This window comes from Periplaneta americana, chromosome 6 (genome assembly GCF_040183065.1).
Source record: "Periplaneta americana isolate PAMFEO1 chromosome 6, P.americana_PAMFEO1_priV1, whole genome shotgun sequence".
Lineage (NCBI taxonomy): Eukaryota > Metazoa > Arthropoda > Insecta > Blattodea > Blattidae > Periplaneta > Periplaneta americana.
In genome coordinates this window covers 173337157-173360143 of record NC_091122.1, presented here as the reverse complement: position 1 = coordinate 173360143, position 22987 = coordinate 173337157, and the positions used below count along the sequence as shown (strand labels likewise).

Below are 22987 nucleotides of genomic sequence, written 5' to 3'. Positions count from 1 at the left end.
GTGTAGAAATTAGCACACTTTGACGATGTCATTTTCAGTTTTCCATGTACTGACCTCTGACAAACGAATAATTATATTACATATTTTGTAAAACAAGAGAACATCGTATTATATGGTTTCTTTAATTTATTTTATGATGGTTATAGAACAGAATAAGGTCAATCATCATGTCATATTCACAAGCAAAACTTTTATTTTAAAAAATCTATTCTCTCTCTCTTCCACAAAATAAATTCTTTGTTGTAAAGTATGGAAATATATCGAATGTGACCTATATAGATGAGGCATTTCAAATAAGTATTGACCATATACAGCAATGGTCATCAGCACTCACTGAAATGTGCAAAGGGTAAGCGGAGCCTCTCGCTTGCCCCGTTGTGCAGCAGGAAGAGGTAGAGAGCATACCCGCTAGCAGCTATGAATGAACCATCATGCAGTGTGTTCTCCGCAGGTAAGAGACACTAGCCCCAGGGTGCTCCATGCTGATGACTGCTGATATAAAGTATAATCAAAGTGAGAGTCAACAATATTTTACCAAAACTCTAAACATGATTTATACATGTTAATGTTTATCTCAAATACAGTACATCAAATGTGCAGGGCACTTTTAAGTAATAGGTGTTAATTACAAAGAAGAATGAAAGATCTATTTGAATTTTATAAACTGTGTAATTTATATTTTTTTAGAAAGTAGATACTTCAATGTCAAATTTATTTTATGTGCTCATAAAAAGAATAGTTGTGTATTTATTTTGAATGTAAATGCAGTAATGAATAGACAAAAAATAACAGGTACCGGTAAAGTTTCAGTCTATACTGATTGTAAGAAAAATAAATTTTAAATTAAATCATTTGTCATATTAATTTATTAAGCCAAAATCAAATTATATGTAAATACTATACCACCTTGAGTGATTATACATCATTGTCACCTCCCCCCTCCATTAGAATATGTAATACTAATTAACTGTCTCAGATGTTGTGAACCAATGGATATATTTCCTGGAAAATTTTTATTTCAGTACAGTGTGATTTGTAACATGTAATGTACAGAATCAAGATAGAGGAGAACAAACCATATCAAACATAAATATTGTCTTCTTTACATGTGTGCGAGGCTGCGTGAATGTGTGGAGAGGTTCTTCCAAATTTCCAATATGTTGTATGTTGTTCTGGATACATGCCTCAAGGGAAGGAGGCACATTCTACTAATAAGAGCTACAATAAAAATCTCTCTCTCTTGATTATGGTGTGACTTGCAGGAGAAGTTATTTCGGTACCAAATTAAGAAACTACATCACCTGTTCAAAACCCAGCAGTTTAATGCAATCTGTAGCTAACCTTTTGCTTTCCAGAGTTCTCTTAAGAGATTTTGTTACACACGAGCGCCCTAATTTCCTCTCCATCTCTCAAAATAACAATGAACTAATAAAATCAAAGATTATATACCCTAAGTTCGTTTGTACTTCTAACATTCAAATGATGTACTTTTGGATATGTAATGCTCAGGACTTCACAATAAAATAATTTTCGTTCTTGCTTCTCAATATCTGGAGGTAAAGTCTGTGAAAGTCTTGAGAAATTCACAGTTTGCCAACTAATTTTTTTTTTAACAAAAAAAGCCGCCCTAAATAAGGGTTCGAATAGATCGGCCTACTAATCAATTCATAAAGAATAATCATTCAAAACAATTGTGTGACAATTTGAAAGGAAAAAAAAAACATTAAGATAAATGATACGAAAACATAGGAAATCATTTACAATAAAAATTTGTTGGGTACAAATGATTACTAATTATAGCTAAGGATGATTTTAACACATGAGATCCTATGGCATCAATCGTTACATCAGATATTTTAAATTGTTTAATTCCGTATCATTTTCTTTTATGCATAACAAACAATTTGGAGAAATTAATAAAACCAATTCTATGAAGATGCTCGAAGGCAATCATGACCAGTAAACGATATGAACAGAGTTCCAGAAAATATTTTTAGGTAGATCAGGAATTAATTTTGAACCTTTCAAGAAGTAACAAAACAACTCAAAGAAAACTTAAGGATTTTATTAAAAAAAAAGACCACAAATTAAACAGAAATATAAATTCAATCTTAAACCTGAAATTCTTCCACTACAGCAATGTCCACTAAATTACATAAATATATCAGCAGAAACTAACTTTATCAAAAATATAAACAAGAAAGACTCCTTGCTCTAGAAACAATACATTTCAGATATCCATAATCAGAATGGCTATACATATACAGGGTGGAAGTGAAATAACTCTGCAGACTGAAAGGGACAATAGGGTACACTTAAATAAATAGTAAACCTACATTATGTTTTGTGATTAAATGTACGGTTAGGTAATTAGAAAATTAAGTTGGAAGTTTCAGCAGTCTGGCAAACATCAACACTAACACACTCCTCTTTTTTCTCGTAATACAGATGTAAGAGGTCAACGAACTCAGGTGTGTCTCCATACATGAACTACCTTACGTCTCCGGCTACAACATTGCAATCTGCTCACATCATTCAGTGGCTTGAAATTAGTGGTTTTTAAATTAAATTTACATGAAAACCATTCATGCTATTGAAATATGCCAGACGAAAAATGATTCTTTATTACATTTTCTATCTTTACGGAAAACAATCACAATTCTACTCACAATAGTTACCGAAAAATCAAATTATGATTTATTTGACGATGCTCGCAACTGCAGAGGTTATATCAGCATTGCCGATGTGCTGGAATTTTGTCCCGCAGGAGTTCTTTTACATGCCAGTAAATCTACTGACATGAGCCTGTCGCATTTAAACACACTTAAATGCCATCGACCTCGGCCAGGATCGAACGTGCAACCTCGAGCATAGAAGGCCAACGCTATACCAACTACGCTACCGAGGGCGACTAGTTACCGAATAAGAGGGTGTTAAACATTTGGAGAGAAAAAAAAACTTCCCCCCCCCCCCCTGAGAAAACTATGAACTTTATACCAATATGGTATTACACATTTTTGTTACATATTACATAGAACTAAGAATGTGATGTCACACCATACCCTGTCTTTTCGTTAGCTACAGCGAATGAGTGATGTCATACTATAACAGTCATTGGACGAGTCCAATAAGGCAAGGGGAGTTTGGAAATAAATTGAACAATCTTTTTTTGTACTAATAAAGTGAAATAGCCTCTATAATGATCGAACCCATTATGTTGCAAATGTAACAGTTTTGATGATAGATGCACCTACTGTCCGTTACTCAGGAGAAGACGAGCGGAAAGAATGTGACCTTCTTGACTATCGCTGTTGATTGTTATAAACATCGCTCAGATAAGCATCCCAGTAGCCAGGTTATTACTCGTGCAGGAAACATGAGTAACAATGCGTATGGAAATTAAAGCTAAGTTGAACAGAAGGAGACCTAATGTTTCCGCTTACTGCAGTACAAATATTGGACCTGTTGTCGTACGTTATCTGTTCACATCCCTTCCTCCTCAGTCTGCTCTCGTCTTCTTCTGAGTCACCGACAGTACAAACTCATTACAACAGAAATCTGAGATAAATGTTTCATGCAATTATAGAGATTCTATGAACCTTCCGTTCACTTTTTATTTTGAGAAGGCGTCATGACTGAACTGTAGCTAGGCCTGAAAGAGAACAAAGAAAAGGCAGGCTGGGAAGAAGGCAGAGATTTAAAGAATGCAAAATATGAAGACTGTTCAATAATGAATATTCATTTTTTTGGACACACATTACTTTATCCCCTAAATATTTATGGTATATTGCACTAATCCCAGCATTTCTGTGAGTCTACAAAGACGTACTAGAAACCTCTTTTTGATAGGTTCTTCAGAATCACCTTTGCAGCCTTCACTACTTATTCTGAAGACTGGAAGTGTATTCCACAAAGGTGTTTCTTCAGCTTTGGAAACAGAAAAAGAAAAATATATATACATTGCCAAGTCAGGAATGTAGGCAAAATGAGAGACACAATTCGTGTTTATTTTAGTAAAATACTCCATGAATGCTTTTTGCATTTGTCACAATTGTGTGTATTGGTAAAACATGTTAACAAACCATTCCTTGAATGTCAAAAAATGAGACCATGACCTTTCCAGTTTTTTTTTTTGTGTTGGTAATAATGGAGATTTCCGCACAGCTTTGTTACTTGCCAAGCGAGTCTCATTTGCAGTTATGATCTTCGAAAAAAATCGCTCACCCTCTAACGCTCTTCCAAGCTCTACAAATGCGTCTATGCAAATCTTCAGCTTTTTGGAAGTAAGCAATTTTGGAACCTACTGCCCTAGGACTAGAGTCTTTTGATAATGACTATCTTCCATCTTTAAATATTTTGTACTGTAGGGTGTAACATTTCATACGACTTAAGGGGACATTTATGTGAGTTTTAAATCTTTTACAATTTACATCCAAAATTTATGATTTTTAAACTATATAAATATGCCTACAATACTATCTGTAAAAATTTGGTGCCATTAGGGCTAATAGTTTTGAAATGATATTTTATGCTCGACCATGCCGAAATGTAGTAATTATACACCTGGTAGCAGACCTTTAATGCATGTCATTAAAGTACACCTATTCATTAAAGGTCAGGTCTTTCAGCCAATGACGACTCAGGCTACAACTGTTCAGCCAATGATAGGTCAGCTTTCTACCGTTATAAAACCGCAAGTATCGATTATTCTCGGATATGCAATCGAAAGAGAATTAGCAAAAAGTCACGGAGGCTGGAAATCCAATACTGTTGCAGAAGGTTATGTTCTGTTACTATAATAATTAGCGTTAATTGTAAATAATATTCAAATAAATTCAATTTGTCATCTCGTTTTTCAATGTCTAATTTTATTTCAATGTTATCTCTGTAGGTTCTTATGGCCTAGCAAGGTCAATGTGGACATCTGTTCCTCGGAAAAAATCAATACTTTCGCGTCTGCGCACATCTCACAACATACGGGACATTGCTCCAGGTCAGATACAATAAAATTAATAATATCAAGTTAGAAATATGGTCGAGCATAAAAAGTCATATGAAACTCGCCTATAATGGTAATTAAGAAGCTCGTATGAAAATTATGAAACTCGCTTGCGCTCGTTTCATAAATATCCATACTCACTTCTTAATTACCTTCATTATAGGCTCGTTGCATAATGTACTATTTAAATGTATTTTATATTGACATCACTACAAAGGCTCCTTGCATCACAATTTTCACAATTTTTAGGTCAGATTAACTCAAAAGATTCAAAATAGTCATGGGAACATAAATTAATTAGCTTTTTGAGCTCTGTCTAAATAGAGTCACAATAAATTTTTAGTGGATTTTCTTAATTTTTCACCATTAATTCACCATAGTGTCCCCTTAATACATAAGCAAAATTTCAGAGCAGCAAGTTCTCTACGTATCAACTCCATTGTGTCATAGGCAAAATTTAATGTCCCAACTTGACTGTCTGTCACAGATTAAAACCGAAAATAAACTGAACAATATTAGGGTAATTTCATACACCAATTTCAGCAGAGGGAAAAAGACCTCTGTGGAGGCCAAGACGTAGATGTGAGGATAATATATTAAAATGGATTTGAGAGAGGTGGAATATGACGGTAGTGACTCGATTAATCTTGCTCACAATAGGGATCAATAGTGGGCTTATGTGAGGGCGGCAATGAACCTCCGTAAGTAGGAATAGAACAATGCTATATTACACTACCTAGAGTAAACTGTACTCTTCCAAAGACTCAAGTCAAATGACTTAACCCCCACCCGAATCTGACAAGTAGTAGCACTTGCTTTCTGTGCACTTTGAAACGTTTGTTGCCTGGATAAATGTGATATGTGAGGTGTTATGTTAACTATACAGTAAAATCCCTTGTAACCGGCAATACCAAAATAGCAGCACATTTGGCAGGGGGAGGGTAAAAAAAATAGTTTAAATCTGCCTTGTTGCCACAGCCTGTGCAATCAAGTGATTGAGAAATAAGAGACATCAGCTTCATGCAGTTGCAATTTCAACAGTTGGCATTGAACAGGTAATTTTTTAAAAATATTTATTCAATTATCCAACAATTTCTCATATCCGGAACTAGCCTGGTCCCTTTGATGCCAGTTAAGAGGGATTCTACTGTATAACACAAAATTCAAATTTTAAATTCAAAACTGTTGAAGTAAAAAAAAAGTCATGATCATTATGTATTGAACAGACTACATATTTATGTCAACTACACAAACCAGGAACTTAAATTATATTTATACAAATTTTCTTACAAACACGTCTCAATTACAATAACAATTTTTATTCTAAGTGTTTCACATAAAATATATACCCTATCTAGCCTCCAGAAATATGTACAAATACACTGACACTTTCTAGTGTACTGTATAAATTACTTGGCATTCTTGTTCATCAATAAGAAAGAGTTTAAGTTAAGAGTACTGGATGCTATTTGTGCTTTATTTACAAATAATGAAGCAGATGTTGAAATATGTAACATATCCTAATGACAGTAATACTGGAAAAATCTAGAGAGTAATATCTTTTTTATACTGAAACAATCTGCAAAATTCTTGGTGTTCTTTACAATATTGTACACAACAAAACTATGTTGGAAGTAATACACACCATACATGCGTTTCCTTGAAACAAGTCACTCAAATCAGGACATATCTGAAGTACAAAAAACTGCGCTATTAATCATATTCTCCATTCAAAATTAACTTTCTGATCAGAGAGTATTTTTGTTTGACTGTTTACTACTGGATGTAATAAGTGAATAAGATGTCAAATATTTATTCTATACAGGGTGTAAAAGATATAAACTGCCAAAAAAAAAAAATACTGGTGGTAGAGCTTAAATAACTGAAGAAAAAGTCAAATGTTGCTTTCCTGTAACTGTCATGGTTTTCTCAGAAAAAAAAATTGTTTAGTGAGTCTAACTTTTCAGTCGAAATGTAAACAAATAACTAAACTACTATCAATCTTAAAAACATAATATAATTTTGGCAGTTTATATCGTTCACACCCTGTATAATATACTCAACCAAATTTTTTTTTTAAATATAGGCCAATTATTTTTTTTCACATATGAAGAAAAGAAAACTGTTTCATAAATTACTCCCTCTGTTCCAAAATATAGTATAGAAAGATGTCATTTATTCCATTACAAAATATGATATAAATTTGTTACAGTTCCCAGTAATACAATGTAACTTTTAATACATCTTCCAGATACTTAATATTTGAGGAGGAAAATTCGCTCCGGCGCCGGGGATCGAACCCAGGTCCTTGGTTCTACACACCAAGAGCTCTGACAACTGAGCTACGCCGAATTCAATCCACAGCACCGGATCGAATTCTCCTCCTTCAATGTTTCCCTTTATGGCCTGCCTCCATGTTAGGCATATATGTTGACGTATATGTCCAATGTCAACTGCCATTATATTAGGAGCGCACTCAGCTAAGTGACTTGTTTGGCTGGGATTCCGCAGTTAAGTGAACAGTAATCTGCACAAACATATGCACTGCTAGCAATGAGAATATTATAGATTTATTAATTTGTCAGGCAGAATAATATCAAACATTAATTGTCAATATTACAGATATTATTCTGTCTGACAAATTAATAAATCTATAATATTCTAGATACTTATTTGTTTGATAAATTAACATAAGAAAAACTAATAAATAAAGTACATTTCATTTTGTGTGATGTCAAATTAAAGAAAAAACAAACATTGTTTTGAAAGAGGCAAATTAACAAAACTGCAATAAATTACAAACCGTTTTTATACGACTGTTGTGCCTTAGATGTTCTATTCAAAATTTACTGGGTTGGTGTTACATTTTCTGCGACAGTAACACAGCAGGTGCGCAATTGATTTCTGTCCGTAATGAACTATTTAAATATTATAGTTTGATGCACTACAGAAGATTAGAAACATTCATAACTGCACTGTCTGATAGTCCCTTCACTACTGAACAGAATACCACACTGCAAAACATTTTGTGCAGGCATGCACAATAATCAGACTTGTTTTGTTTGCTACTATACCACATTTTGGAACGGAGGGAGTAATAAAAAGAATGTCAGTACATCCTACTCAACTTGGTTATAGTAGTAGTAGGTTTATTTTGCCTGGCAGAGATAAGGCCATTAGGCCTTATCTTCCACTCAAGAGGGAAAGAAAAGTCCATAATGAAATAATGTTGCTATTATCTGAATCGTGATATTAAATTTGAATATAACGTTGCTGAAAGAATTCTATTTAAGAAAAAAAAAAAATCACCTCTTTACAAGAATAAAACACACGAGGTGGAACGATAGCTTTCTTGATAAATATACTCCTTGAATTAAGTAGCTATGTGTGAACAAGATTATAACTAAAAATCAGCTGGGTTCATTAAACCTGCATTCAAAAGAGAATTAAAGAAACTAGTAGATGGAAAGTGTGATATGGCAAGTTTCAAATTGAGAATGAAAAGTAAATGTTCTCAAGAGAACTGATTGAATTCAATAAACTAAAATTGTTTGGTTTTTGTAGATTATAACAATGCACACAAATCTTACTTGTGGTGATAGGATGAGAGGCAAAATTTAATACACAATGGAACAGGATGGAAAGCATATTGGGATAATAATTTTTTTTTACGAATTTCTGCTGAGTCAGAGAGTTAAATTTGTTTACAGGTAAGAACAAGATTCGTTCTGTAGACACTTTTACGATCGCAATTTGTCGCAAATTTTGCTCTTCCCCCCTCCCTACCTTTTTTTTTTTTTTTTTGTGAATTCGGCAATTTTTTTGCGTTAAACGTGAATATTTATTTACGAATATTGCTAAATCATAATATATTCATCACAAAATTACATTATTTTATTTTGACAATGAAATTAAATGTCTTTGCTTTTCATGTTTTATCATATGGAAAGCTGTAGCATGGCTGCTCTGCTGAGAAAAATAAAAATCCGTGCATCGCATATACACAATGCCTAGGTTCATTACACACTAACACAGCAAGTATTTTGATAATTCGACAGCCAAGCAGCTTGCCATATTTAGTGTGCAAATGAACACAGATCTAATATTTTTTATATTCAAGTTACATTTTTCTCCATCTAGTGTGTAACCTGCCTTATTAATAGCACAGAAACTTGTAGGGAAATGTGTGCTTTATTACCAATTTTGAAAATTATTTCCATGTTTACATTCAAACTTTTTCTCCACGATTTTATATTCAAATACCGACTTTTTTTTTAATGATTTACATATTTATATTTCACCATCTCTGCAGCTCATCTCTGGAACTCAACATGTCAGAAAAAAGACATTGTCTAGTTTCAAAAATAAATTAAAATTGCACTTTTTGAATTAGATTCCTTTCAGTTATAAGCCCTTTTCTCTGCCATAGTTTTGTAAAAATATAGGCTATATATTTCTTTTTCCTTCTTTTCCCCTTTTTGTTCTCTTTATCAGCCAATGAATTTATTAGCATAGCCTTTTTATCGTAAATTTTATTTAATTTTCGTATTTCTTTTCTTTTTTTTATTATTTTATTACATTCCATTTTGATATATTCTTCCTTACGTTTTTCCATATTAACCATTTGTACTAAATGAGTTGCTTTCACTATATTCCAATGTATTTTACTTTCTTTTTTTTATTATGGTATTATTTTCATGTTGTTTAGTATCGATTTTATTATGCTGTTATTATTTTTTTTGTAATATGTTAGTATTCTGTTCTTTAACTTTTTGTTAAATTTTAACTGCTTGTATACTTTGTGACCTGTAGAGTGTAAGAGAAGGCCCTATGGCCTAAAATCTGCCAGTATAAATAAAGAATTATTATTATTATTTAAATAATGACTTCTTTTCACGAATTACGGTAACTTTATTTACCGACTTTGATGTATTTTATTCACAGTTTTACGGTGTCCTTATTTGTAACAACTGGAGCTGGGTAGAGTGCAGTGTTTCCCCCATACACAGATATGAAATAAGGTTCATGTTTAATTTAGTTTAAACCTTTTTATCAATATGTTTTACCTGAATCAATAAAATGTTTACCATTTTTATCTTCAAAAGCAATAGAAATATTGAATCTTCTCATGAGTTGCATAACCCTCTCAATTACATTTAATTGATATAGTGTCTTTCCCCCTCTCTCTCTAACATTATACATGAAATATGTGTTAAAGTGAATTTTAAGCTAGTAAATAATACGTATGCCACATAGAAATAGACTAGTAGTGAAAAAACAACTCACTAAATAGGGAAAAAACAATATTCCTCACAACAATTCAAAGTTTAATTTTTTATCGTCGAAAAGTACTCAAATAATAAACAAGTTAATATTTTAATGCTGTTATAATATAAAGCCAGAACGTATTTAGTAAGAATCTACTGTGAGCTATGGTAGAATTCTTCCCCTTCCAAAAAAAGCAACTGGAAAAACCGAAGAAGAAAAAATTTTCCATAGAAAATATGTTTACTTTCCTTTTATTGTTACTGCTGATGCTACTGTATCTGACCATAATGTAACTATTATTGAACTCTTAACTCAAGCAGCAGCCACCGGCATGGCTCAGCCGGTCTGAAGTTGTGCTCGAGCGCGGGTTCAATCCCCGCTTGGGCTGATTACCTGGTTGGGTTTTTTCCGAGATTTTCCCCAACCTTAAGGTGAATGTCAGGTAATCTATGGCGAATCTTCGGCCACATCTCGCTATCACCAATCTCATCGACGCTAAATAACCTCGTAGTTGATACAGCATCGTTAAATAACCAACTTTAAAAAAATGAACTGAAGCAACAATTACAGAGATAAATTCTTGTTCATACATTGCTCTTAAAAGAAGTTTATCTATTAAAGAAACAAAAAAAACACACACAAAATGTTTGGACTCGCGATATGACCAAAGAGTTAAAGCGAGTATAAATAACAGCAAGGGAGAAAAAACAAAGTTTGGAATCAATATATATAATAAACAGGCGGTAACAATCATTTGTGGATCTTATTGGTATAAGTTTATCCAACGGTAATACAGTAAAACTTCTTTTATATGTTTCACATTTATTTGTTGTTTTTGAGAGGTCCCGGCAAAATTCCTTTACTTTTCATGTTAATTTATTTCGAATATAAGTTTTTTTACACTTATATGATCATATTTTAAACCCCAGGGGACACAAAACGACATTTATATACATTCTAAATCAATTCTGCTCGAAATTAGGTTTGCCACGAAAATGTAAGAACGCGAAAATACAGTTTGTGTTCATTAAGATGCAACTCACTTTGAAGTTCGTAGAACTTCGAAGATCACCAATCTTGCCCCCAACAATCTGGTGTTCTTTAATAATGCTGTTACTGTTTTATAAACAGTGAAACATTTGTAATACACCATGATGAAACTGAACAGATTCTGGAACAGTTATCACAGTTTGAGGGCATGGTTTATTCCTTAAATGCAAGCAATCGAAAATAACTGACAATTTCTAAAATAATCACATATTACTAAATTTAATGCTATTTCAGGTGTTATTCAGGAAAACGCAGGACCTCAACAGTTCTGAAGATGACTCCCAAACCGAAACTAGTCAACTAGGTATTTATAAACTTAGTTCGAATTAACATGTGAAAGTAATCACCATAATATATTGTACTCCTAAGTGATGATAATAATAATAATAATCCATGGCATCATAGCCCTTGAAGGGCCCAGATCAACCAGCTGGCAGCTGGCCTCACATTCACATGCCGAAGCAGAGATGGACCAGAATGGATGTATCGTGTGGTTAGCACGATGATCCTACCAACTGTTATAGCTGGCTTTCGCAATCTATCGTAGCTGCCCAAGTGCATCACGATACTGGCTGGGGACCAGTCCCATACACTGGCTGAAATTTCATGAGAAAATTTCTTCCCCCATGAGGACTCGAATCAGCACACATTCTGTAACGCGAGTCCTAGGTATGATGCCTTAAACCATGACGCAGGACATTTTTATAGCGTTAAAAGTTGTGTAATCATGATGTATTATTAAATGTTATTTCAGTTAAATATTTTTCTCACTTATGCATTTTTCTTTTCTTCAGACCCCTATAAAAAAGTATAAATGAAGTTTTACTGTATTATGTATGGCACTTAGAATTAGCCTGGCAGTTTAACGATGATCATTAACACTGAACAAAATGGGAAAATAATATTCATCAAACCAATTCAAATGAAGTTTCATTTTTGTCGTGAAAAATACTTTAATAGCAAACATGTTATTATTTTAACAATGTTATAATATACAGACAGAACTTACATATTAACAGCCTGCTATGAAGTATGTTAGAATTCTTCCTCTTAAAAAAAAGAATAACTATTTTTCCATAGAAATAAATTTCCTTTTTTATTGTTGTTACTGATGCTACTATGAGACTGCAATGTAACATTTGCTAAACTCTAACTAATGCATCAGAAATAAAGATAAATTCTTGTTCACACATTGCTCTCAATAGAAGTTAAAGAAAAAGAAAAAAAAAAATCACAAAATTATCTAACTGCAATGTAACGACTGATGAACTCTGAGACATCAGGAACAGAAAGAAATTCTTGTTCCAAAAGCTCATCTATTAAAGAAAAAGGAAACAAACGCAAAAGGTATAAATAAACATGTAACAATGCACAGACACTCACAATTATTTGCAGGTCTTATTGGTATAAATTTATTTTAGTTTATCCCTGACTACTTTCTCATGGGAAAGAAACTCTTACTGACATTAGAGAAAATCACAGATACAAATCTTTGTTTCTTTTATGAAAAGTAAACAATATTTACATGTATGTCTGCCAACTCGAAGACATGAAAAATTGTATGAATATGAAGTTTTCTTCTTCATTTCAGGAGACAGAATGAAGCTTAATTTACAAAATATCTGGAGGATAACAGCCTGGCCAAGTGAATGAGATCACTTTTTAATTAAATACGTATATTTATAATGTATCATTTGGCATAACTTTTCGAGACACTCACATCTTTATAACTCGTTTCTTTCGTAGAAAAGTATTCCACCACTTGGGATTCCTCAATTCAACGAAAGATCGCAGTTCAGTTTGAAGATCGTGCGATATGTTTTGACTAGGTTGCCACTTTACAAATGTATTAGAGATGTAGAAGAAGTTATGGCGGGAGAGACAGAGCATGCTCCTGGCTGCTGCCTCTTGCACTTCCACAGGAACTGAAAAAGAAAACAACGTTTCTAATGATGTAATAGGAAGGGACATTTTCCCTTGAGAAAAACACTGATCTTAGAGACATTCTAGAGTACTGGCTTGTAAGTAGAAAATGTTTCTTCATTCTTGGATGTATACACTCTTTTAGCACATGTACAAAAATGTGCAAGGAAGGGTGAAGGTTGGAACTGAGCTCTCACACTCATTCAAGATTGATAAAGGGATGAAGCAAGGGTGTTGTCTGGCCCCTACTCTGTTCAAGATATATGTGCAAGGAGCCTTGTTGAGTTGGATAAGGAAGTGTAGTAGGATGGGAATAGACGTAAATGGTAACTGTGTGTACACACTGTTATTCGCAGATTAAAGGTGATGATAGCCAACAATGAAGAGGACACCTCACACACAGGGTGATTCACAAGGAAAGGTAAAAAATTTAAGATACGATATCTTAGGCCATTTTGAGTGAAAAAGTTCATATGAACATAGGTCCGTTTTCGAACGATGACAGAGATAGATGCATTTTTTTGGTAAAATGTCTCGCCCCAATGTGACTGCTGCTGACATGAGATGTGAGACAAGGTCACGGATCGCAATGAATGACATAACATTGGAATCTGCATTGCAAGCGATGAAGATAAGAGAAGTTCATTTGCCTCACAAACCGGGTGGTGGGCATTACAAATGTCCAATCGCCTGCCCTTGTCTGATATAATGATACAGAACCCGCACATAATACAAATACACTATCACTTACCAGTTCACTGCAGTTCAGTCAGCTACCTACAGTACAGTAGTTATACAGGTACAGTTATCGGAAGTGTTAAGTTGTGTTTTTCAAGATGCCTTATAAATTTTCGACTGCAGAATACGCCGCTATTGTGTATGTTTATGGTTTGTGCGATGGAAGTTCCTTGCGTGCCGTCGCTGAATATGAACGACGCTTTCCGAACAGAAGGGTACCATATCGAAGAGCATTTACTGTCTATGGGGTTGGATGAAAGACTTGGTATAGCAAAGGAAGGTGCAAACGAGAGAGGCGCTAATCGACCTATTTTGGATCCTGCACGCCGCATAAAGAACAGCCACGTGCAACTCTCCCGAGCGCAACAGTGCATTGAAGCAGAAGGAGATACCTTTGAAAATGTGCGAAAACATTGACCCCGACATCTAGAATATTAGATATGCATGCATACGTGAATATAAACTTTAAATTTGTCACTAAATGCGAGCTATTACAATTGAATCTCAGAAGTTTTTGTGAAATCAAAGAGCCATTATCTCCATAACCATTCTAAAACGGGCCCATATTCATATGAACTTTTTGACTCAGAATGACTTCAGAATTCACATCCTAAATTTTTTACCTTTCCTCGTGAACCACCCTGTATGATGAGCAAGCTGGTATAGGAATACTCGAAATGGGAACTGAGGATGAATATACAAAAAACAGAGTACAGTGAAACCTCTCCTTACGGACACCCCCAAGGTACGGACACTCCTCAAATATGGACAGATTTTTATGTCCCAACTGAAATAATATAGAAATAATAATAAAATTAACTCTCGTTTACGGACACTCTCAGACACAGACACAGACAGCTGTTCCACAGTTCTAAAGTTTGCTTTACCTCCTGACTGCGGACAGAACTTGGATTTCAAGATCTAATGTGTTACAAGAATGGAAAATTTAGTTTTGAGAATTGTACATAAATTCCCTAACATGAAAGAAGTCAATAAGTGTCTCGTAGGCTACCACTAGCTCAGCCGGCTGCCCCTTCTTAGCTGGAAGCGGGTGGATAAACAGAGTCATAAAATTTCACCTGTCTGATAGGTCCAAAGTTTCCGCGATCGTGAAATTGTATTCGACACATGATAGGGTTAGTAGGATTATTCCCTTCACTTCAGTCAGTTGTTCTGTATCAAGAGACATGGCACCTGAACGTAAAGGTTAAGTTGAAAACTGTAAATTACAGTACTGCATAACTGTAGACCTAGAATAAAATTGCATGGCACAGCACTGTATTTTTCTCTTTCAGTCTTATCTACTGTAGTTCAAAGTTGCAAAGAATTACTGTAGTACAGTAGACTGTATTTAGAATTAAACTACAGTAATACATTTCATTTAAAGCGTGAAGGAATACATAATGCATATTATAAATTTACTGTTAGATTGGGGAGCCTCCCTCTCAATAGAGGACACCTCCCAGATGCAGACTGACTGTTACGTCCCTTCGATGTCCGTAAATGAGAGGTTTCACTGTACCTGTGTTTTGGAAATAATGTTGAAGACTTATCGGTTTCAGACACGGAGAGGGTGAAGAAGTGCAACGAATATAAATACCTTGGCAGCTTTATTAGTCAAGAAGGCTCCTGTGAAAAGATATAGGTCTTGAGTGAATTTGGGAAGAGCTGTGGTTAACAAGGAAATTGTTGAGCCAATTGTCACATATGGACCAGATTGCTGGACCATCACCAAGAGGAATCATAAGAGGATTGAGGTAGTAGAGATGGATTTTCTGAGGAGAGCCACTAGGGTGTCAAGGTTGGAGCACATTACCAAAGAAGAGATACGGCGCAGAATGAAGAAAGAGGACACTACTGCATTATTGAGAGGAGGCATTGTTATGGAATGGCTCATTATAGAATACCATATATGATGTTCAATTACCAACTGCTGGATAGAAGAAAGAGAAGAAGTAGATCACGACCACAGTGGAAGAAAGGAGTAGAAAGGGTGATGGACGAGAGGAATTTGAGGTCTGGAGATGTTCAAGATAGAGCTCTCTGGCGACGAAGAGTGGGATGCGGCTGGAGCCGTAGGACCCCACTTGAGGATGATAATCACTGATTAACATTATGACTGCTTTACTATGTTAATACAGAGCATTTGAGCCACGATGTCCCCCACTACTATGAAAAATGGTTGGCAGGTAGGAATGATGCGAGTCCCAGCGTTATGCCTCTCGTTAGTACAACAGATTCTCACAGCTCTCAAGTCAGTATTCAATGTGTCTTTGTTGCGCATTTGTGTTGTGATGTACAGTATAGTTCATGTAAAAAGTATACTTTGTTTTTATATGCAAGACTTTCGTAAAATATATGTTGAGAATGTGTTGCCATAAATTCAGACATCGCTTCCCCGATGGTCCTGTGCCAAATAAGAAAACAATATACAGACTCGTAAAGAAGCATCGAGTGAATAATGGGTCTTAACTGAGAAAACATTAGATGAAATAGGTTCTCGATTAGAAGCCCTCAGAAATCTTTGCGTATAATGAAGTGTTTATTCTGTCATCAGAACTGTCCAAACTACCAACGAAACACTAATTCCTTCGACATTCAGTTGTTTCTGTGTAACCATATTCCGGTCAGCCAGATATTAAGTGTTGCTCGTGTAAAAAGTATATACTTAGTTTAGTTTTTGGCGTGCAACATGTTGTATTAAAGACAAATTATTTTTATTGACATAACTTATTTTTACTTTAGCATTGTTCCTTAAATATTTGCTTTCCATATTACATCGTTCATACAGCCTAATAGTCTTCCTGTTTTGTTTGCCTGATATGTAATTTCGTTGTGCACTAATTCCCAACTAGTGATCTCAACACCTAGATAGTTGAATATCATAATCTGTTCGAAAATTTCACCTTATAGTTCTAACTTACATCCCAAGAGTAATTTACTTCCATTTATAGGTTTAGTTTTCTGAGGTACTCTATTTTATAAGAACAGGACTTATAGAGCAGAACTTAATCTCTCAAAATGAAACAAGAAGTACTATCATTTTCTACTCACCTCTCTGCTGAAGTAATATATCACTCAGAAGGTTCAATACTGTTTGGACACATGCTTGTGCTTCCACAACGGGAAAACTTCTAGTAATGTAACCTGAAACAAAATAATTATACATTAATGTACAATGTTTATGTATACAATTCACGAACAGTCGCACATAGTAAAAATGTAATGTAGGTAATCAATTACTTTTGAAATTACAGAGTAATTTTAAATGTTCTGTCAACATTTTCGTACCAAACAGCAAGATAATCACTGTCATTATGAGTACCCTTTAGGGACACGCAAAATTCGCACATAATTTTTTCATCTTTAGATGTTATTCACAATACGTGACTTGAAGGAGAATCTAAATTTCACCAAGGATTATGATCATTATCTTATATATAAAAGTCAATGTGGCTATGTATGTATGTACTCAATACAAATCTACATGCTTTGACCGATATCTGCCAAAGTTTGCACATTTAACCTTCATAACCCGGAGAAGAACATAGGCTACATTAAAAATGTACAAGTGAACGTTAAATAAATTAAAAAAGTTGTTGTTGTCTAGTGCCTTGCATTTGGCAATGAAGCCATTAGCAGTCGTGCTTTCCAATACTTTTGAACTGTAGTTTCTTCTGATCTTAATGCTTCACAGGTCTTCAAGTGGTCTTCATTCATTTCTGCTGGATCGTTACACAGGACACATATGGGTGAAGCTGAGATACCTATTCTGTAGAGATGACTTGCTAGACAGTCATGATTTGTCAATAGTCTGAAGGCTGCAACTGCTGTTTTCCTTGGTCTCTGGGGGATTATATCTGGGTTGGAAAGGAGTGTAATCCATTTTTTGTCTTTAGCATTTGATTCTATTTCTTGTAGGTATGAATGAGAAAATTTTGTAGTGATCAAGCGTTTTATTGAGGAATATGAGAAATTAAATTTAGATTTTTGTTTTATTGTTGTGCCTTTCTTGGCAAGTGTGTCTGCGGTTTCATTCCCCATGACTCCACAGTGATAAATTAAAAAAGTAAAAAAACTTAACTTAAATTCGATCAAACATTCATGTATAATACTAAAATGCAATCTTCTATAGTCATTTGTTCTTTATTATTGTCTGTTACATTCAACATCGACTCTCACGAGGCCATGGAAATTACAACACGAAATTAAATAACATTGTTGATACACAATATCATAAAGGCTAAAACTAGATGATTTATGCAATAAGTATCTTTACGCAGTCCGGGACCGTATTATGAATTTCTCGATGCAGTTATAGGTAGTGAGCAGACTGTGTTTTATCAAACTGAATTCTTGAATTCACAAGGATTGCTACCATATAATTTAATATTTAATAGTGAATTACCAATAGCACTATTGCGAAATATTGACTCACCAAAATTATGCAATGGAACAAGAATTGGTGTGAAAAAAACTCATTCAAAACGTAGTAATAGAAGTGACAATATTAACTGACAAAACGAAAGGAGAAGATGTTTTTGTCCCATACATTCCTATGATACGCATTAACATGCCTTTCGATTTTAAGTAACAGTAAAGATTCACGTAAAGCTTATTAAAGAGACAATTCATTTTGGTTGTCTATAGTTGAGTTTCTGAGATTTCCGAAAAGTCTAACAAGCAGTTCAATTTAAAAAAGAAGCAAAAAGGACAACCCGGGTAACGCCGGGTGCCTTCAGCTAGTAATAATATAAAATGCTCTCTCAATTAATATCACTCAATAAAAGAATTGTATTCAATGGATACCATCCATTGTGGAATCCTGGGAAACGAGAATGCGGATGCTTTAGCAAAGAAGGGCAGCACTGCTACTTACAGACCTGTTATTAAATCTACGTATTACTCTGTGAAGAGATTTATTAAATCTACATACTTAGACTTCAACAAACAAAATTTGATAACTCAATCCCAAGGGAAAAAATGGAACTCTCTGCATCAAAATCCACAGTTAATTCCCGATTTACCACGAAAATCGTCTGTAGCTGCATTTAGATTGGCAACAGGCCATGATTGCTTGGCCAAACACCTGCATAGAATTGGAATATATCAGTCCCCTAACTGCCCATTGTGCAACTCAAACCAAGAAATGGATTCGGAACACCTCAAAATCTGTGCTTCAGTGGCTGGTCATGATAATATCTTTGAAAAATATTGGACTGCAATAGGTCAAATGACTTTATTGTCAAACGCCTGGCATTAGAAAACAACATAATAATAATAATAATAATAATAATAATAATAATAATAATAATAATAATAATAATAATAATAATACGAAGAAGAAGAGAATTGCGAACAAATGTGCAATTACGAGAAGGGTGTCAATGCTCAACTAGCACATGAGTCAAAAGATGTTCGGTATCAGTTTGTTAACGTCTTCTGAATTGCTTGCTGGAACAAACCTATCATTGACAATTCATCCTCAAAATAAAACCTAACCACATCTACATATATTATTAAAATTCGACGATAATCAAAGCTCTATTGTATACGCATATCTCAGTGTGTGAATAGTACCAATTGCTCTGATGACTTGCTTGGCAGCGCCATCTGACATTGCACCCGTTTTCCACATGTCCAAGAGGGGAATGAGGTTGCGACATATTATCTTCTTATAACTTTCATCTGAGCCCATGCGCTTTGCCAGTAAGATAAGTGAAGCTTCCAACCCCTCCACATCATCATCTGCAACAACACAAACAAACATCAGTACATTACACATTAACAATGGTTACCTACAGTTAAATGACTAATACAGTGCAATATAAAATACACAAGCTGTCTTTATACATAGTATTAACACAATCTAGTATATACAGTCGCGAAGTTTGGGGTGATTTTTTGCATTTCTCGCGATAGTTGCTAGCCGCTTGGAGAGCTGTGTGTACTAGGAACAATAGACTGTCACTGGCATCGTGATCTAATACAGGCCGTAAGGCAGACCATGTGACTCGCTTAACCTGATCACGAAGGGTGGCGTTTCAACCACATAAATTAGTTGGAATGCATAAAAAGTAACATATATTTCTCTAAAATGTAGTGTAATTGCATTAATAAAATTTAAAACAATGGTTAGGAGACACTTCAGACATAATTCCTTGCGAGTTAAGGTGTAGGCCTAATATTATTTTTGGTGTGAAAATTACGTTGTTCGTATGTGTAATACCTGCCTATATTTCGATTAAATATTGCGAAATTATTGTACATTCATTTATGCACGATTCAATAATTTTCAATTGCACTGCACGAATATTTAGATATGTTCAAATTATAGGTTATGTTTGCTGTCCCAGTTGCCCCTTTCTGTCTAATTTTAGTGGTCTCCAATGCCCTGCCATTCATATGGAAATATTATAGGTTATGTTTACTATATCTTATATTCCTAAATTCGCAATTATACATTATAATTAAGCATAATATCATGTATGATACTCTGCACATTCAATTTGTCTGTATTTTAATACTACAATTGAGTATTGAATTATTGTATTTATCTACTACCTAAGAGACGAAGTAACAATCGTACGTACACTAATTTCATAAGAGTGGTATGATAAATTTTCTGTCTTTATCAAGGAAGATAGATGTGCTATATTAAAATCACAATATAAATTCTTTTTTATTAAACCTCAAAATAGCTTCCATTCTAAACTTAAAATGTTGATGCGAAAAGATGTGTAAACTGTGAAATGTTCGTTATCGGTTGTAATAACTGTAAATGGCTAAAATACAATAATTTGAGTAATAATATGGGACAAGGAGACGTTTGTTGCACTATAAATTCTAAGAAAAAGAGGTCAGAGTTATCCTTCCGAAAGATCCAGGAAGGTGAGTTTATAAAATATAATATATACTTTATGAAAATAATATATAAACCTTATGTATTTCGTATTTAAATAGTGGAAGAAACGTGTTAATTTTTCAAAAGAACACGATATCAAAAGTACAATACATTTAATCGTCTGCTAGGGAAAGAGTCTGTGATGAGGCGACAGTAGCGATCCTGGTGGCTAGCAACTATCTATGGATGCATATTTCAACTGTCTATGTTTGCATATTTAGTAAGTATTGAGCTTCGCAACTGTATATACTAAACTGTGGCACTAAGTTGATAAAAACAATTAGTACTTGGCGTTACCAGGTGACTGACAAATTAAGTTACAGGATTCTAAAATAAATGCTTAACTGAGTTATTCTGTCTCTCTATTTATTGAACGATCTAGTATAGTGAAAAACATTCGAAATTTTTATTACATTCTACCATGTTACAAACCTGAACTTTTTATCCGATCCATGAGCATTTCAAGAAGTTGTTCCTTGGATAGTACTCTCTGATTATATCCGAAACGTGTTTGCAGCAAATCTTTAAGAGCTCCAATTTTGTACTCTGGTTCAATTTTAGTAGTTGACATTGTTAAAATAACAGAAGTTATGCTCGTTACTAGAAGGCTATCTGTAATCAAAAACACATAACAAGAAACATGTTACGTTCAACCCAAAAACTAAAATGATCAAAATGCATGTGTCAGTGTGGCAGTTCATGCACATATGCATTTTACTTATCACAGGTACTGAAGCAAATGAAGTGTGCACATTATTATTATTATTATTTTTACTACAACAGTAGTAGTAATAATAAGGGGAATACAAGGTGAACAATGGGAATGTAAGGAGATCAGGTGAATACAATGAGCACAAGGGGAATACAAAGAGAACATGAGTACAACAAGGAAATCAATAGAAATACAAGAACAAGAGTAGAAAACTATGAATGAATCAATGAATGAAGTGCATAATTACATTTTACAATAACATCTAGTGAAATTGGATTCACACCAAAAGACTATAAGCAATATCCATCGTATATAGAAATTAGATTATACACATTTGAGACTGTACACAGTTTTAATTAACTGGGATCTCAAATAAATGATAAAAATAACACCAGTATTGAGACAATGAAAGAGTAAATGCAGAATATCTGCATGGAAATATCATATGTACTTCGGTACATTAAATAATATTAATATACCAGTATTGAGGTTAAACAAAGGATCCTCTCTGCAAATAAATGTTTCTATGAACTCAGGAAACAATTGAAATCACACTTAATTTCAAGAAATACTAAACTGTTAATTTACAAAACACTTATAAGACCAGTGGTGGCACATGCCTCTGAAACCTGGACTTTTACTAGGTCTGATGAAGGAAAACTGGGTATTTTTGAGAGAAGCATTCTAAGGTGCATTTTTCGGGCTGTGGAGAAGGCAGTACAATTTTGAATTATATCAGTTGTACAAGGGGCTAGATAAAGTTAAGTTCATTAAACTTAAGACTCAAATGGGCAGGGCACATAATACAAATCAATAATGACAGAATAATTTTTAAAACAAAACCAGAGGCAAGAGAGGAGTTGGAGGGCCTAAATTGAAATGGAAGGCAGTATCTGCCAAGATGTTGAACTGCTTGGAGAAAGAAACCCAGAGGGAAAGGCTCTTAATAGGGAGAAATGGAAGAAGCTTCTGGGGAAGGCCAGGGCCCACACTGGACCGTCGAATCATTGACGATTATGATGATGATGATGAAATTGAATTCATCACTGTATTTGCTATATTCAAACTCACATTCCCAAATGGCTTGAAGTCTTTATTTCTTTTAAATAAAAAATACAGAAAACGCTCAGTTTTACACGTAATTTCTGCTGTTTTCAATTGTGATTAATAAGTAACCACCTCTCCCCAATCCCTCCCACCAAAAGAATTTTTAAGGAGATTCCCCACCTCTCATTTAGCTCCTCCTTGACACAATGTCTTTATCTACAACAAACTCTAGCTGCATGGATTTGAACCTTGGTCTCTGATGTAGGAAGTGCTAGGTTAACAATGTGTTCTTAGGAATCAAGGTCTGATCCTACTTAGCAGAATGAAATCGAATCAAATCACCATC

The 22987-nt window shown here is 34.3% G+C and overlaps 1 protein-coding gene across 1 annotated transcript in view; it reads right to left on the bottom strand.

Annotated features, from left to right (window-relative positions):
* Positions 1–6244: 6244 nt before the first annotated feature.
* Positions 6245–22987, bottom strand: part of LOC138702052 (serine-rich adhesin for platelets-like) — a 57924-nt gene continuing 41181 nt past the window's right edge. The window contains exons 12-15 of the mRNA XM_069829573.1: positions 21315–21494; positions 19559–19726; positions 17033–17125; positions 6245–13242 (exon numbers count right to left, since the gene is read on the bottom strand). Coding sequence (XP_069685674.1) covers positions 13034–13242; positions 17033–17125; positions 19559–19726; positions 21315–21494 — 650 coding nt within the window. The 3' untranslated portion in view covers positions 6245–13033. The remainder of the gene's footprint in view (positions 13243–17032; positions 17126–19558; positions 19727–21314; positions 21495–22987) is intronic.